This window comes from Pistacia vera, unplaced genomic scaffold (assembly GCF_008641045.1).
Source record: "Pistacia vera cultivar Batoury unplaced genomic scaffold, PisVer_v2 Contig623, whole genome shotgun sequence".
Lineage (NCBI taxonomy): Eukaryota > Viridiplantae > Streptophyta > Magnoliopsida > Sapindales > Anacardiaceae > Pistacia > Pistacia vera.
The window spans coordinates 337128-352995 of record NW_022196472.1 but is presented as its reverse complement, the minus strand read 5'-3'; the positions used below and the strand labels follow the sequence as shown (position 1 = coordinate 352995).

The following is a 15868-nucleotide window of genomic DNA, read 5'->3' as shown; positions in this document are numbered from 1 at the left end:
ATTTTATTGCACGGACTTTACTACGTTTATGGTTTAAAATAAATATAAAATGTGTATCAGATTTATGATTTAGAACTAAAAAGAATCAGATTAAAAATTGCGTTTACATGCTGAAACATCCATTGAAATGCACGTTTAAGTTTGAAAGATGTAGCACTGTTGTATTAGTGACCATACTGGTTCACATTGATTAATAATTAAGTTTCAGCTGGAGGTTATAAGCGAGTCAAATTATTAATATTAGACTGTTTGCCCAATTTAGCATCTCTCTAGAACTAGAATCTCTCTAGAATTAGAATCTATTTTTATTAATAAGTCGGCAACTTCTTTTCTTAATTAAATATATATTTTCTAATTATTTAACAACTAATTAAGTTATTAAATTGTATTAAATTTTATAATTTAATATGGGAAATGTCGAAACCATATATTAAACGTCAGTATGTCTGCTCGATGATTAGACGACTTATAAACTCGACAAACATGCTTTGCTGGTAGTGGACTGAAACGATTCAACTGAAGAAAAAAAATCATAAAAATCTTTATATTAGACCAAGAATTGATGATATATTCCTTTAGTCTTTCTGACGGCAATTCTAGTTAAAGCACTTCTGACACATTCTTTAATTCCCAGTTATTTGGCAGCTAAATCTTATCATCTGATTTTACCTTAATTTATAACATTTACATTCATATCTCAAATTTATAACATTCTTTAATATATATAAATATATATAAACTGATTGGTGAGAATCAAAACTGATAACTCCTTTCATATTAGTACTTCGTGTTCAATGATTAAAAAAGAAAGAATTTTCCATTATATTCCTTCAATATATTCCAACTTTCTCTAGGTGAGAATCTTTCATAAACACGTGCGTGTTTAGTTAAATACGTTAAAGAAGGAAATCCTGCAACCCGTGGAGCAAAGTGTAAAGGCGATTCTTGGACCTTGAGTTGCCATTGAAAATAGATTTATATTTAATATTAAATAGATTTAAAATTATATATATATTACACCTTGCTCCACGGGTTGCAGGATTTCCTTCTTTAACGTATTTAACTAAACACGCATGTGTTTATGAAAGATTCTCACCTAAAGAAAGTTGGAATATATTGAAGGAATCTAATGGAAAATTCTTTCTTTTTGAATCATTGAACATGAAGTACTAATATGAAAGGAGTTACCAGTTTTGATTCTCACCAATCAGTCCCAGAATTATGAAATAAGATCCCTTACCTCCCTTTACGTTTTGAATTTGTCATCCCACACCTCCCCTTGTAGCTTTTAAGTAAAGGAAAATAGTAACATTAAAAGATGAGAGTGGTACCATTAAGTAGATTTGAGGTGGCGAGTTTTATGGTGCTGGCACCCATTACTCGTGTCATTGTCCGGCGAGATTTGACGTTTCCTAGCTTTGAGCTGGTGTGTCAGTTCTTTTTCAGGAACTATTTTGCTATGTGTCACTTCTTTATTATCTGCCAGACAGCACATGGACTATTTTACGGGCAAGATTTTTTCCTGTCGATTGGACGGTTGGATTTTGTGGTGTATCTATTGGTCTTGACAGCGAGACGAATTATAATGGAGGTATTGCCAGTAGCGATGGTTGTGACAGTGTACGTTTGTGGCTGATGGAGTGAGTTTTCTGTTGAATTGCACAAAACTTGTCATTTTACAACTTTAGCCCTAGTCAATTATTGTCAACCAACGCCTACCAGAGGAGGTGTGTGAGACCATTTTCCAAATATAAGAATATTATTTCATACCTCAAAGGTACTCAAACCTCTTGGGAGTTTAGGGATAATAACCCTTCTTAAAATTCCATGTCTCAACATTTAATGTTGACGTGGACTTGCTCAATCAACCACCGTCCTATTATTTTCATTGGATAAACCTTTCTCTTATTTTGACCTTTGGATTCTCACCCCCTTCCAATACCACTAGCTCTAGTTGGCTGTAGACGTAAAAATCTATCTGTACAGAAGAGGGGTCTGATCCTATGAGGTTGATGTCACTAGCGATCCACTGCACCTGTACACGTAGAGAAACAAAGGCATGAAACGAACAGAAAACACCGGGGTGGTGTTTGCCGTAGACACTCCGACGCTCAAGTCAGCAAGTCTGAAAGAGACTAGTATAGTGAGGGCTAGGGAGTAGAGATGTTACCGGAAGTCTAGTTGGGGACTGTGACTACGGCAGTGATGTGAAGCTCTCAAGTAGGAGCTTCGGGTGTGAAGGTGTAATGTAATCTCCCCTCCCTTGTGAGAGGGCTGGCCTCTGCTTATATAGTGACTGTCTGGTCTCCCAGTCCTGGTGGGAGTAGGAGTCCTAGTGTGACTATGATACAAACCCTAGAGGAATTAGGGCGGTGGTGAGTTGTCTTACCAGTGTTCGAATAGGAATGTGATCCCGAACAAGAAAGTAACCTCGAGTAGGAAAGTGACCTGAACGGGAAGGTAACCTTGAATAGGAGACTGATCTGGAATAAGAAAGTGATATGTGGGTGCCGTGGGCTTTGGACTTGCTCATAGGTCCAGGAAGTGAACTAGGATTTGGAGGCCCGGACCCGATGGTTTGGGCCGACTGTATCTTATATCAAATGGGCCTAATCTGGATGGGGTCGCATCGGGATTGGGTCTTGTCTCTTCCTCATTCAGTCCTATTCTCCTATTTGGGCCAAAGACGATTTTTGGCCCTAACAGTTTGCCCCCCACTCTCTGAGTTAAGTTTTTCTTAAGTCAGAGAGTAGGAAGCGATCGAGGCACGCTCGGTCTCCCTTCCTGGACGGTCGATTGTCGGCATAGTTGACCAGTTTGATGTAGGTTATTCGTAGTCAAGGGTTGCTCGGTATCAAAGCTGATCCGGAATGTGCAATCACCCCAAGAGGGTGTGCTCAATCGGTGTGAAAGGTTGAAGGGACTGAGATAACAAGACTTCTGAGGCTCATGTGTTCGTTCGGTATGTCCTGCTGACTGGGGAAATGAGCAAGCATCCCATGGCAGGGGTATCCGCTTGGTATGCTGGATCGAATGAATTAGAGACGATGTTAAATTGAAGGTACATTCTGTTGGGGTACTCGGGTGATCATGTGGGATGAAATCGACTCGGCCGGCTTGTTGGACCGTATGACTTGCGCTTGTGATTCCACGGCGCTCTTTACTAGATGCCAAAGGGCCAAACAAAATGCGCAAACATTTTACCCATGGCTGCCCACTCGTCTGCTATGGAAGACCGAATGAGCGAGGCCCCTTGGCTTGATTGCCTCGAGGGTGAACAAGTGCGAGACTGCTCCTAGCCAGTCGCCCCGATTGGGAGAATCTCCTGGACATGAAGCATGGGAGTGTCGGCTTCTTGCGGGAGCCAACCTGTTGCAATATGCTGGCTTAGTTGGGTAGGAAGGGCAATTGAATCTTTAGACAGGTTGAGTCTGTGTGTTGATCGGTGGCGTGGGCTGGGGTGGGGTGAGTGGTGATAGTCAAAGTTTGAAAAGATCGGGTCAGTCGATCGGTCGGTCGTTGGCATAGGGAGTATGGTGATCCAATACTTGGTTCTTGGGGAACGAGAATGGTAGAGTTCAGCCGGTCGATCAGCTGGGTAGAGTGGAGATCCAATACTTGGTTCTTGGGGAGTGAGGATTGTGGAGTTGAGTTGGTCGGTCGGGTGGAGTGGAGATCCAACACTTGGTTTCTGGAGAGTGAGGATGGTGGAGTTGAGTCAGTCGGTCGGTCGGGTAGAGTGGACATCCAATACTTGGTTCTTGGGGAGTAAGCATGGTGGAGTTGAGTTGGTCGGTCGGTCGGTCGGGTTGAGTGGAGATCCAATACTTAGTTCCTGGGGAGTGAGGATGGTGGAGTTGAGTTGGTCGGTCGGTCGGTTAGGTAGAGTGGACATCTAATACTTGGTTCCTAGGGAGTGAGGATGGTGGAGTTGAGTTGTATGCTTGTGTTCTGATTTTGGTGTAGCCTAGTGGCTGAGTCGTGTGAACTCTCTGTTGGGTTAGGTCGATGACTTATCGATTTTGAGGTGTAAGAACCCTTCACTCGGTCTGGCCAACTGATTGTGTAGCTTCATGAACCGGGCAGGGCCGATCGAAGGTGTGGATCCACGAATCGGGCAAGGCTGATCCAGAGATGAAACTGTGGATCGAGCAGGGTCGATTCAAAGGTATAAATTCGTGGATCGGGCAGGGCCGATCCGAAAATGTAAATTCGTGGGATCGAGCAGGGTCGATCCGGAGGTGTAAATCCATGGATCGAGCAGGGTCGATCTGAAGATGCAAATCTGTGGATCGAGCAGGGCCGATCCGAAGGTGTGATTACGTGGATCGAGCAGGGTCGATCTGAAGATGCAAATCCGTGGATCGAGCAAGGTCGATCCGAAGGTATAATAAACATTGATCGAGCAGGGTCGATTTGAAGATGTAAATCCGTGGATCGAGCAGGGTCGATCTGAAGGTGTAATAAACATTGATCGAGTAGGGTCGATCTGAAGATGCAAATTCATAGATCGAGCAGGGCCGATCCAAAGGTGTAATTACATGGATTGAGCAGGGTCGATCCGAAGATGCAAATTTGTGGATCGAGCAAGGTCGATCCGAAGGTGTAATAAACATTTGATCGAGCAGGGTCGATCTGAAGATGTAAATCCGTGGATCAAGCAGATCCGAAGGTGTGATTATGTGGATCGAGTAGGGTCGATCTGAAGATGTAAATCCGTGGATCGAGCAGGGCCGATCCGAATGTGTAAATCCGTTGGATCGAGCAAGGTCGATTCGGAGGTGTAAATCTATGGATCGAGCAGGGTCGATCCAAAGGTGTAGCAAACATTTGATCGAGCAGGGTTGATATGAAGATGGAAATCCATGGATTGAGCAGGGCCGATCCGAAGGTGTAATTATGTGGATCGAGCAAGGTCAATCCGAAGATGCAAATCTGTGGATCGAGCAAGGACGATCTGAAGGTGTAAATCCGTTGGATTGAGCAGGGTCGATCCGGAGGTGTAAATCCGTGGATCGAGCAGGGTCGATCCGAAGGTGTAGCAAACATTTGATCGAGCAGGGTTGATCTAAAAATGCAAATCCATGGATCAAGCAGGGCTAATCCGAAGGTGTAATTATGTGGATCGAGCAGGGTCGATCCGAAGATGCAAATCCGTGGATCAAGCAGGGACAATCTGAAGGTGTAAATCCGTTAGATCGAGCATGGTCGATCCGGAGGTGTAAATTCGTGGATTGAGCAGGGTCGATCCGAAGGTGTAGCAAACATTTGATCGAGTAGGGTTCATTTGAAGATGTAAATCCATGGATCGAACAAGGCTGATCCGAAGGTGTAATTACGTGGATCGAACAGGGTCGATCCGAAGATGTAAATCTGTGGATTGAGCAGGGCCGATCTGAAGGTGTAAATCTATTGGATCGAGCAAGGTCGATCCGGAGGTGTAAATCTGTGGATCGAGCAGGGTCGATCCAAAGGTGTAACAAACATTTGATCGAGCAGGTCGATCTAAAGATGCAAATCCGTGGATCGAGCAAGGTCGATCCGAAAGCGTAAATCCATTGGATCGAGCAGGGTCGATCTGGAGGTGTGAATTCGTGGATCGAGCAGGATCGATCCAAAGGTGTAACAAACATTTGATTGAGCAGGGTCGATCTGAAGATGCAAATCCGTGGATCGAGCAGGGCCGATCTGAAGGTGGTATTATGTGGATCGAGTAGGGTCGATCCGAAGATGCAAATTCGTGGATCGAGCAAGGTCCATCCGAAGGTGTAATAAACATTTGATCGAGCAAGGTTGATCTGAAGATGTAAATCCGTGGATCGAGCAGATCTGAAGGTGTGATTACATGGATCGAGTAGGGTCGATCTGAAGATGCAAATCCGTGGATCGAGCAGAGCCGATCTGAAGGTGTAAATCCGTTGGATCGAGCAGGGTCAATCCGGAGGTGTAAATCCGTGGATCAAGCAGGGTCGATCCGAAAGTGTAGCAAACATTTGATCAAGCAGGGTTGATCTGAAGATGCAAATCCATGGATCGAGCAGGGCCGATCCGAAGGTGTAACAAACATTTGATCGAGCAGGGTTGATCTGAAGATGCAAATCCGTGGATCGAGTAGGGCCGATCCGAAGGTGTAATTATGTGGATCTAGCAGGGTCAATCCGAAGATGCAAATCTGTGGATCAAGCAAGGTCGATCCGAAGGTGTAATTAACATTTGATAGAGCAGGGTTGATTTCGAAGATGTATATCTGTGGATCGACCAAGGTCGATCCAACGGTGTTGTTCCGTGGATCGAGCATGGTCGATCTGAAGGTGTAACAAACATTTGATCGAGCAGGGTCGATCTGAAGTGTGAAAACCCATGAATCGGTCAGGGCTAATTCGAAGGTGTTGCTGAATAATGCTTCATTGAATTCGGGCCATGAGACCGATTATCTATGAAGGAGGTGGATGGGCCCACTCATCTTTTTTAAATAAAAAATGAAAAGACAACCAATATTTAGATTGATTTCACCTAAAAGTAGTAGCGTGTGGGATGGATTGCATTCCAATTGTTGCTGATGTCTTTGCCTTTTGGAGATGATAGACGCCCTTCCCTGCTTTGGTGATCTTGTCGGGCCTGCAATCGATCTGAGCTTTGGCCTCCTGTCATTCTGCACTCAGTCATATCTGGCGTAAGTTGCTCAGTTCATCTCATCTTCCTCCCACCTTATCTGGATCACTGCTCGGGCCAGAGCGTCTTCTATCGTGGTGCAACCCAGCTTCGTCGGTTCTTTGTATAGTTCTCCATCCAGGAGGAGACCCTTCCTGAAGGCATCTACTGTTGTCTCGGGGTTACATGAAAGGATGAAGATCTTCTCTTTGTTGAACCTGCTGACATACTCTCACAGTGGCTCTCTCCTTCTTTGGTACATTCTGTATAGATCGGCCGACAGCTTCTCGAGTTTCTTGCTACTGGCGAACTGCTCCACAAAGGTGTCGGTGAGCTGAGCGAATGAGTCAATGGAACTGTTTGGGAGATTTGTGTACCACTAAAGTGCTAGACCGGATAAACTTGAACCAAAACTCTTACACATACAGGCTTCCCTCACCCTTCGAGGTATTGAGACAGTGAACATCCGCTGTTTGTAAGAGGCTATGTGATCATCTAGGTCGGTTGTGCCGTCGTAGGGTTTCATGCTGGGAATAGTAAACTTCTGAGGCATGTTGGCTAGGGCGATCTCGTCCACAAAGGGTGAATCCGCGTAACAGTGAGGCCTGCTCTTCTTGGTCGGGACCGACATTCTTAGGATGCACCTCATCACTGCCTCTACATCAACCAGCCTCTTGGCCAGTACCTGTTCCATAGGAGAGGTGGATACCACTAGATCATCCCATTTGACTGGTTCAACCATTGCATCGTCCTTGGCATATTCCGTTGGGTCATCCCGCACGGTGTAGTCTGGTGGATCATTCCTTCGTGCATACTCTGGTAGCCCAGATCTCCGTTCATTCTGTGAGACCATGGGCTATCCCTCAAATACCCCGCCCTTGGGCCGTCGGGCAAGGGGCTTTCCCATACGGCCCACTCATAGGAATATCCCCACCCCTGCAAGTGGGTTTCTTTTGCCTTCCCCACCTCTTGAACACAAGACCTGTAAGCTAAGTACTTGTGACAAGAGAGGTGAGTACCATCAGGCTAGCTAGTGATATTTCCTACCCTCAAACTTTTAACATATCACTTTAGTACCCAAAACACAATTTTGTTTGTAATTTTTGTTGTGGGGAATGACAAGATGGTCAAAAGTCCGTTACAAATGAGGACAGAATGGTCAACAAATATTTTGCACCTAAAATCAAAAATTAAAATTCCAAAGGACAGCCAACGGTAGAGAATGGCTATTCACGAACAGTGAGTAATCAAGTATTAGAGTTTGAGGGGCTCTGAAAAGAGAAGAGCGGGGGTTGAAAGTGTGGTGGAAGATTGGATTTTGGCCACCGGAATCAGGTGGAATTGGCGCAAAAACAGTGAAACCCTAGGCTGTAGAGAGCGGTGAACGATGTGCAATTGGCGTTGGGAAGGTTTTCGGGGTTTTTGAGATGGGGGGTCGGTGAGTTGATTGGTGGTCTCAAAATGGATTGTCGATGCTAGAACGGTCAACAAAGAGCAAGAATCATGCGAACCAACAACGTGCTTTTCCGACTGATTTTGTTATTAGAAATCATCCATATCACCACCAATCAACTCTGTGGACCTTCCTCTCTAAAAGCCTCAACATTCCTGATCTCGTTTGCTTACCAATCGTTGACGATTGAAGCTTCCCCACCTTATAGTTTTTTAAGTTTTGATCGATTAATTGAATTTGATTCGTTCAGTTTTTGTGTTTGTTGGGTTGACACTTGAAAGACGATAGAGAAGTGTTTATTTGCAGTACTTGTGGCTTGTTTTTTGATTTTCTGGTCACCGGCACTCTCTAATGCTGACATCAATTGCCGATAATGGAAGAGGCTAAGAAGAGAAGAAAAAAAAAAAAAAATTTCTCTTGTAAATCACTGTATTTCACACCCAAATCAGAGAGAAACAAAATATTTAGATAGTAAAAAGGTATATTAAAAGTCCAAGGATAGGAAAATGTCATTAAGCTTTTCTTTCCGTGGGAAAAAGTCATTAACTCAATTTTTGTCTAATGGACCTTTACCACATAGTATCATAAATTTTCAAATTTCCAAAGTCTCCCAACATTTAATTTTGGGGCCAACTTGAACTTGCCCATTCGAGCAACGTCCTTTTGTTTTAATTGGATAAACCTTTCTCTTACTTTGACCTTTGAAAATTTTGGCTTTCTGATTCTCCCTTCTTCCAACTAAATCAAATACCCAAAAATCATACAACCAGTTTGTGTCTGACTTTCTCTTCTTTAGCCTATATTCATCATATAACTCTAAGCTTGTTTACGTAGACCGCCGTCTTTAAAGATTATGACTGCGATTATCTCAAGTAGTTTTTTTCTTTTACTCTTTTGCTCATCGGATTCATATACTTTTATTTATTAGTTAATTTATATAAAAGTATATGAATGAGTTTTGTGTAACATATAACGAACATTTTTCTGACATTGGAGTGTTTTTTTTTTTTTTTAAATATGTTTAAAGGTGAATGATTAATCGTTGATTTCACAAAATATAAAATAAAAATTAACTATTAGTCGTCATTTTTGGTTTGCACTTTAAAAAAATTCAAAAAATTCCTTCTAATAAAAATTTAAATGAAATTTTGAATGAGCATTTTGATTATATATTAATTAATAATTTTAAATATATATTTAATTTACAAAATAAGTCTTACTTTCATTTTTACTTCCCCAAACATTTTTGTCTTGCCTTTATGGCAACCCAAGGGCCAAACGCCGAGTATTGCCTTGACACCTTGGCCCACGGGTTCCAGCATTTGCTTCTTTAACGTGTTTTACTAAATATGCACGTGTTTATAAAAGATTTTCACCTAGAGAAAATTAACCGTGCGGGAGTATATCGTAGGAATATACTCAAATACGTTCTTCATGAATGATTGAGCACGTTATTTATTTATTTATTCTATACAAGTATTTCTTACCCCTTTTTTTTAAAAGGGAAAATTACATAGGCCTATATTAGATTTTGTGAAAATACAATGACCTCCAAACGTTTTAAAAACTAACGAAGATCTAGACTTCCGTTGATTAAAGTGTTAAATTTTGTACAATTACAAAATTACCCATCTTAGAATAAAGATAGGTGATTTGAATCTTCACCCTAAAAATTAAAATGCACAATCAACCTGTTGGGTGAAATACAATTTATTAACATTTAAAAGAAGTAAAATACATAATCCATTTAAAATAGAATAAAAATTAATGTCAAAACTAGGGGTGTTATCAAGCCGAACCGAGCTGAGCTTTGGGGTGCTTGAGTTCGGCTCGGCGTGAACATGAAGAGCTCGAGCTAGTGAGACAAAGCCTGTTGATCAATATTGGGATCCAGCCTTAGAAGATCAAAATGAAGTTCAAAGCTGGTAGCCGTTCAAAAGCAAGATAGAGAGCCAACAATAGAGGCAAAGACAAAGCAAGTTGAATTTGATGAATCAAACAAGTTTCCCTAATTTACTAGGTATACCTATAAGCACTAGTTTCAAAGCCATAAGCAAATTCACTCGCATCATAGGCGTTTTGCCGAGATTTAGAACAATTGCACTTCATCAAGTTGATTGGCCAAGAACAGTGATGTGAGTAGTAGTTTTATACCCTACTATGGCTTAGGTGATCGAAGGGGGAGAGAAAGAGAAGAAGGAGAAAAAGAGAGAAGGAGAAGAAAGAAGAAAGTGAAGAAGAAAGAAAGAGAAAGAAGAAAAAAAAAAAAAGGAGAAGTGAGCCCGGAGATGAAGAAAAAGAAGCTAGGGATTTTGGAATTTTTTCAATTTTATATGTGAAATGATAAATTACTATACTCCTAATAGTTGTAAAAGTTGCATATATCTAGCTGTCGAGCTCAGCTAAGGCCGTGAGCTGCTCAAGCCGAGTATTGAAGAGCTCAAGCTTGACTCGACACTTAAGCTACTCGATATTGAGCTTGGATCGACAAAAGATAGGATGATTTAGGGTTTTGTATTAAAAAATGAGGGTAATTTAGTAATTTTCACATAAACGGATATTAAAGATCCTTTACCACTCTAATGTTAGTTTTATGGAGAACAGTTTAGTTTTGTGTAGATTATTATTCGTTTTCCAAAAGGTTTTGTGGGTCATTGACTTTTCAAAACAAGTAATGTTTTGGCCTGTGCATTGCCTTCTCAAACTTGGACTTGCTCAATCAATCACAACCCTTATTTTCATTGGATAAACCTTTCTCTTATTTTGACCTTTGAAAATCTTGACTTTCTCACCGTCCTATAAATTATAATACCACTGGCTCCAGTTGGCCTCTGACTTTCTCTTCTTCAACCTATATATACAAGCTCTTGCCTTACTTCTTCTCCAAATCATCATATTCTCAAGCTCCTTCAATCCTTAAAGCTTATACATTTTTGTAAACTTTATCCCGAAAAATAGTACTTAAAAAATCTATAAACACTTCTGAAATGCAATCAAATAGCCTAAAGAACAGATCAGAGAGTGGTCCAAGCATGGCTGAAAAGAAGTACAAGGGAGTTCGCAGACGAAAATGGGGCAAATGGGTGTCGGAAATCAGGGTTCCAGGTTCAACAGAGCGGCTCTGGTTAGGCTCCTATGCTACGGCAGAGGCGGCTGCGGTTGCCCACGATATTGCTTTCTATTGTTTACGTAGACCGCCGTCTTTGGATGGCCTTAACTTCCCTCAGCTGTTGCCTGCGAGGTGTGTGGATGCAGCCTTGTCACCGAAGTCTGTACAGAAAGCTGCTTCGGATGCCGGGATGGGCATCGATGCGCAGATGATCGTTGGGGTCCCAGTTGAACCGGTCGAGGCGGGCCGAGTTTTTAAACACTATAAGTTACACATGATTTTTAAGCATTTTTCAAATCCTAAATATGTTATCAATTTGATAATGTATAATATCGAACCTTCAAGGTGACCTATCACTCTAATTGAGGAATTGTTATGGATCCAAAAGAGTTGATTTTTTTCTTTAATTTTTTTTTACAATTCTAAATCTTTAGATTCCAATTTAGGGATTAGTACCCCTAAACATGTCACCGAGCCATAATATTGCTATGATACCAAAAATCAGTGAGAGAAATAGATAAGAGTTAAAAGACATCTATGGCTTGATGCATTATAAGATTCTCTTGAGGTTTCGGAAATAATAAAAACATTTGATCTTTAGTAACCCGTTGAATATACACTATTGTGAATTTATAAATAATAATCAAATTGGTCTTTTGCCATTTATTTTAACATCTAAAACTTAATGATAGGGAATTTTTTGTCATCTCAAAAACGTCACGGGGATTCTTGTTTGTTAATAAAATTACAGGGGATTAATCAAAGTCATTGGATAATGGTGATATATGATGTCGACGAGTGAGACCGGGTGATGTCGTTTTCACCCCCTACTTTCAAAACCTTATTTCCCCCCATTAACTTATACAGAATGTCAAATGACATCATGCATGAGGGAAGCAGATTTTCAGCGTTGACCTCTCCTCTCCCTCTAACACTACTTTTGCTTCAAATTACTCAACACGTTTTTGCTTCAATGCCCATGGCTCCACATTTAATTAAAGTTATGGTTTGTGGCTTCTAGTCCTGTCTCTCTCAGAGCCAACTTGGATTTGCCCATAAAGCACCGTCCACATTTTTCCTTAGATAAAACCTTTACCTTTCCTCCTTTGACCATTGAAAATCTTGACCCTCTCTATCTTTCAATAAAACCCGGTTGACAAATTTTTAATTAATTATCTAATCACCTGCCTTAATTTGCTAGTGGCTTCTTCCCTCCAACTGTCGTCTCTTCTTAACCTATATATAACCTCTTCTTTCTACTCTACCAAGACATAGCATTCTAAATCTCTAAATTAAAAGCTTTTATAGGAGCTTGATGATGAGCAGCTGCTCAGAGGAGAATAGTTCAAGTATGGCGGAGAAGAAATACAAGGGAGTACGCAGAAGAAAATGGGGAAAATGGGTGTCAGAGATAAGAGTTCCAGGCTCACAAGAGCGGCTCTGGTTAGGCTCTTACGCTACGCAGGAGGCGGCCGCAGTCGCCCACGACGTCGCTTTTTATTGTTTACGTCGACCGCTGTCGTTGTCTGGCCTTAACTTCCCCGAACTCCTGCCTCCCAGTTGTGTGAACGCGAATGTTATGTCACCAAGGTCCGTGCAAAAAGCTGCCTCCGACGCTGGAATGGGGATAGATGCACAAATGAAAGTGAGTAGATCGGGAAAAGATGTAAGGGAGGTGAATGAAAGCGGCGTAATTCAGAGCATGGAGACGCCGCTTTGGGGGAATGATAATCAAAGTTATGATTATAGGAGAGAGAAGGACCTGAGCATTTCAGTTGAAGATTATGGTTATCTCAATTACTAGTTCCTGTTCTTTAGGATTTATTTTAGTTTAATAAAGAAAATAGTAGCACACGCAGTGAAGTCTTGAGGGCTTTTGAATCTTTATTGTATATTGTAAATATTAGAAGGATGATTAATGATACTAATTAATGGATATTCTGCATATTTTTACCATTTTTTTAGTATTTATGTTGAAAATTTAGAATGTTAAGGTTTGTGTTGTATTATATCACGTCGTTTATAAGTCTTTTCAGATTTTATTGCCCGGACTTTACCATGTTTATGGTTTAAAATAAATATAGAATGTGTATCAGCTTTATGATTTAGAACTAAAAAGAATTACATTAAAAATTGTGTTTACATGTTAAAACATCCATTGAAATGCACGTTTAACTTTAAGTTTGAAAGATGTAGCACTGTTGTATTAGTGACCATACTGATTCACACTGATTAATAATTAAGTTTCAGCTGGAGGTTATAAGCGAGTCAAATTATTAATATTAGACTGTTTGACCAATTTAGCATCTCTCTAGAATTAGAATCTATTTTTATTAATAAGTCGGCAACTTCTTTTCTTAATTAAATATATATTTTCTAATTACTTAACAACTAATTAAGCTATTAAATTTTATAATTTAATATGTGAAATATCAAAACCATATATTAAACGTCAGTATGTCTGCCCGATGATTAGACGACTTATAAACTCGACAAATATGCTTTGCTGGTAGTGGACTGAAACGATTCAACTGAAAAAAAAAATCATAAAAATCTTTATATTAGACCAAGAATTGATGATATATTCCTTGAGTCTTTCTGACGGCCATTCTAGTTAAAGCACTTCTGACACATTCTTTAATTCCCATATTTGGCTGCTAAATCTTATCATCTGATTTTACCTTAATTTATAACATTTACATTCATATCTCAAATTTATAACATTATTTAATATATAAACATGTGAACATTAATATATAAACAAAATTACGATTGTATATATATTAATTGATTAATATTTTTAAATCTATTTTCAATGGCAACTCAAGGTCCACGAATCGCCTTTACACCTTTCTCCACGGGTTGCAGGATTTCCTTCTTTAACGTATTTAACTAAACACGCACGTGTTTATGAAAAGATTCTCACCTAGAGAAAGTTGGAATATATTGAAGAAATATAATGGAAAATTCTTTCTTTTTGAATCATTGAACACGAAGTACTGATATTGAAAGAGTTATCAGTTTTGATTTTCACCAATCAGTCCCAGAATTATGAAAGAAGATCCCTTACCTCCCTTTACGTTTTGAAAATTGCCATCCTACACCTCTCCTTGTAGCTTTCAAGTAAAGGAAAATAGTAACACATGTTTGCGCTTCAAAAGATGAAAGTTACACATTTTTTACATTCTTAAGTAAAAATGATTAGAAACTCCTTAAATGATGAGAGTGGTACCATTAGGTAGATTTGAGGTGGCGAGTTTTATGGTGCTGGCACCATTACTCGTGTCATTGTCCGGCGAGATTTGACGTTTTCTGGCTTTTAGGTGGTGCGTCAATTCTTTTTCAGGAACTATTTTGGTTGGATAATACTCCTATTGTCCTGACAGCACTTGGACTATTTTACGGGCAAGATTTTTTCCTGTCGATTGCATGGTTGGATTTTGTGGCATGTGGTTGTGGCGTTTCTATTGGTTTTGACAGCGAGACGATTTATAATGGAGGTATTGCCAGTAGCGATGGTTGTGACAGTGTACGTCTGTGGCAGATGGAGTGAGTTTTCTGTTGAATTGCACAAAACTTGTCATTTTACAACTTTAGCCCTGGTCAATTTTTGTTAACCATTAATAAACTCGGACCAGAGGATGTATGTGAGACCATTTTCCAAATATAAGAAATATTATTTCATACCTCAAAGGTACTCAAACCTCTTGGGAGTTTGGGGATAATAACCCTTTTTAAAATTCCATGTCTCAACATTTAATGTTGACGTTGAACTGCTCAATCAAGCACCGTCCTATTGTTTTCATTGGATAAACCTTTCTCTTGTTTTGACCTTTGGATTCTCACCCTCTTCCAATGCCACTAGCTCTAGTTGGCCACTGACTTAAAGCTTATATATGTTTGTCAACCTCAGCAACCCAAAAAAGAATGAGAAACAGAAGAGAAGAGAGTGGTCCAACATGGCTGATGGGGCCAATGGGTATCTGAGTTAAGGGTTCCAGGCTCGTAAGAGCGACTCTGGTTAGGCTCCTACGCTACGCAGGAGGCGGCCGCAGTCGGCCATGGCGTCACTTTTTATTGTTTCCGTCGTCCGCTGTCTTTTTCAGGCCTTAACTTCCCCGAAGTGCTGCCTTCCAGTTGTGTGAACGCGAATATTATGTCGCCGAAGTCCGTGCGAAAAGCTGCGTCGGATGCTGGAATGGGGATAGATGCACAAATGATAGGAAGTAGATCGGGAAAAGATGAAAGGGAGGAGAAAGAAAGCGGTGCAATTCAGAGCCGGGGGACGCCATTTGGGGAAGTGATCATCAGAGTTATGATTATGGGAGCTGTTGAAGATTATAGTTATCGAACTGTTGAAGATTATAGTTATCTCAATTACTAGTTCGATCTTCTGTTTTTTTTTCATCAAAACTTAGTTTAATTAAGAAAATAGTAGGTCGACATGCAGTGAAGTTTACATCTTGTATTAATGACCTAATCATATCTTGATTCATACTGATTAATTAAGATTCAGCTGGAGGTTCAAGGTTGTAATCGACTCAAACTATAAATATTTGACTGTTTGACCAATTCAGCTAAGGGGCTTTATGAAAAGAATTGTTTATGATGAACAAACTAGCTATTTATTCAGTCCTTTAAACGGCAATTCAAGT

The 15868-nt window shown here is 40.4% G+C and overlaps 2 protein-coding genes across 2 annotated transcripts; both read left to right on the top strand.

Moving 5' to 3' along the window:
• Window positions 1–10970: 10970 nt before the first annotated feature.
• LOC116111014 (ethylene-responsive transcription factor ERF020-like) lies at window positions 10971–11562 on the top strand. Its single transcript, XM_031397219.1, has one exon. The coding sequence runs from the start codon at window positions 11092–11094 to the stop codon at window positions 11560–11562; it is 471 nt and encodes a 156-aa protein (XP_031253079.1). The 5' UTR covers window positions 10971–11091.
• Window positions 11563–12564: 1002 nt separating this feature from the next.
• LOC116111013 (ethylene-responsive transcription factor ERF020-like) lies at window positions 12565–15597 on the top strand. The gene is made up of 2 exons (XM_031397218.1): window positions 12565–13000; window positions 15320–15597. The coding sequence occupies exons 1-2, from the start codon at window positions 12565–12567 to the stop codon at window positions 15595–15597; spliced, it is 714 nt and encodes a 237-aa protein (XP_031253078.1).
• Window positions 15598–15868: the final 271 nt, after the last annotated feature.

What these genes read in the sequence shown, in the direction of transcription:
- LOC116111014 (XM_031397219.1), top strand. Translation starts at nt 11,092, where the DNA reads ATGCAATCAAATAGCCTAAAGAACAGATCAGAGAGTGGTCCAAGCATG.
- LOC116111013 (XM_031397218.1), top strand. Translation starts at nt 12,565, where the DNA reads ATGGCGGAGAAGAAATACAAGGGAGTACGCAGAAGAAAATGGGGAAAA. An exon ending in CATTTCAGTTGAAGATTATG is followed by an intron (nt 13,001 to 15,319) that starts GTTATCTCAATT and finishes TGTCTTTTTCAG; the next exon opens with GCCTTAACTTCCCCGAAGTG.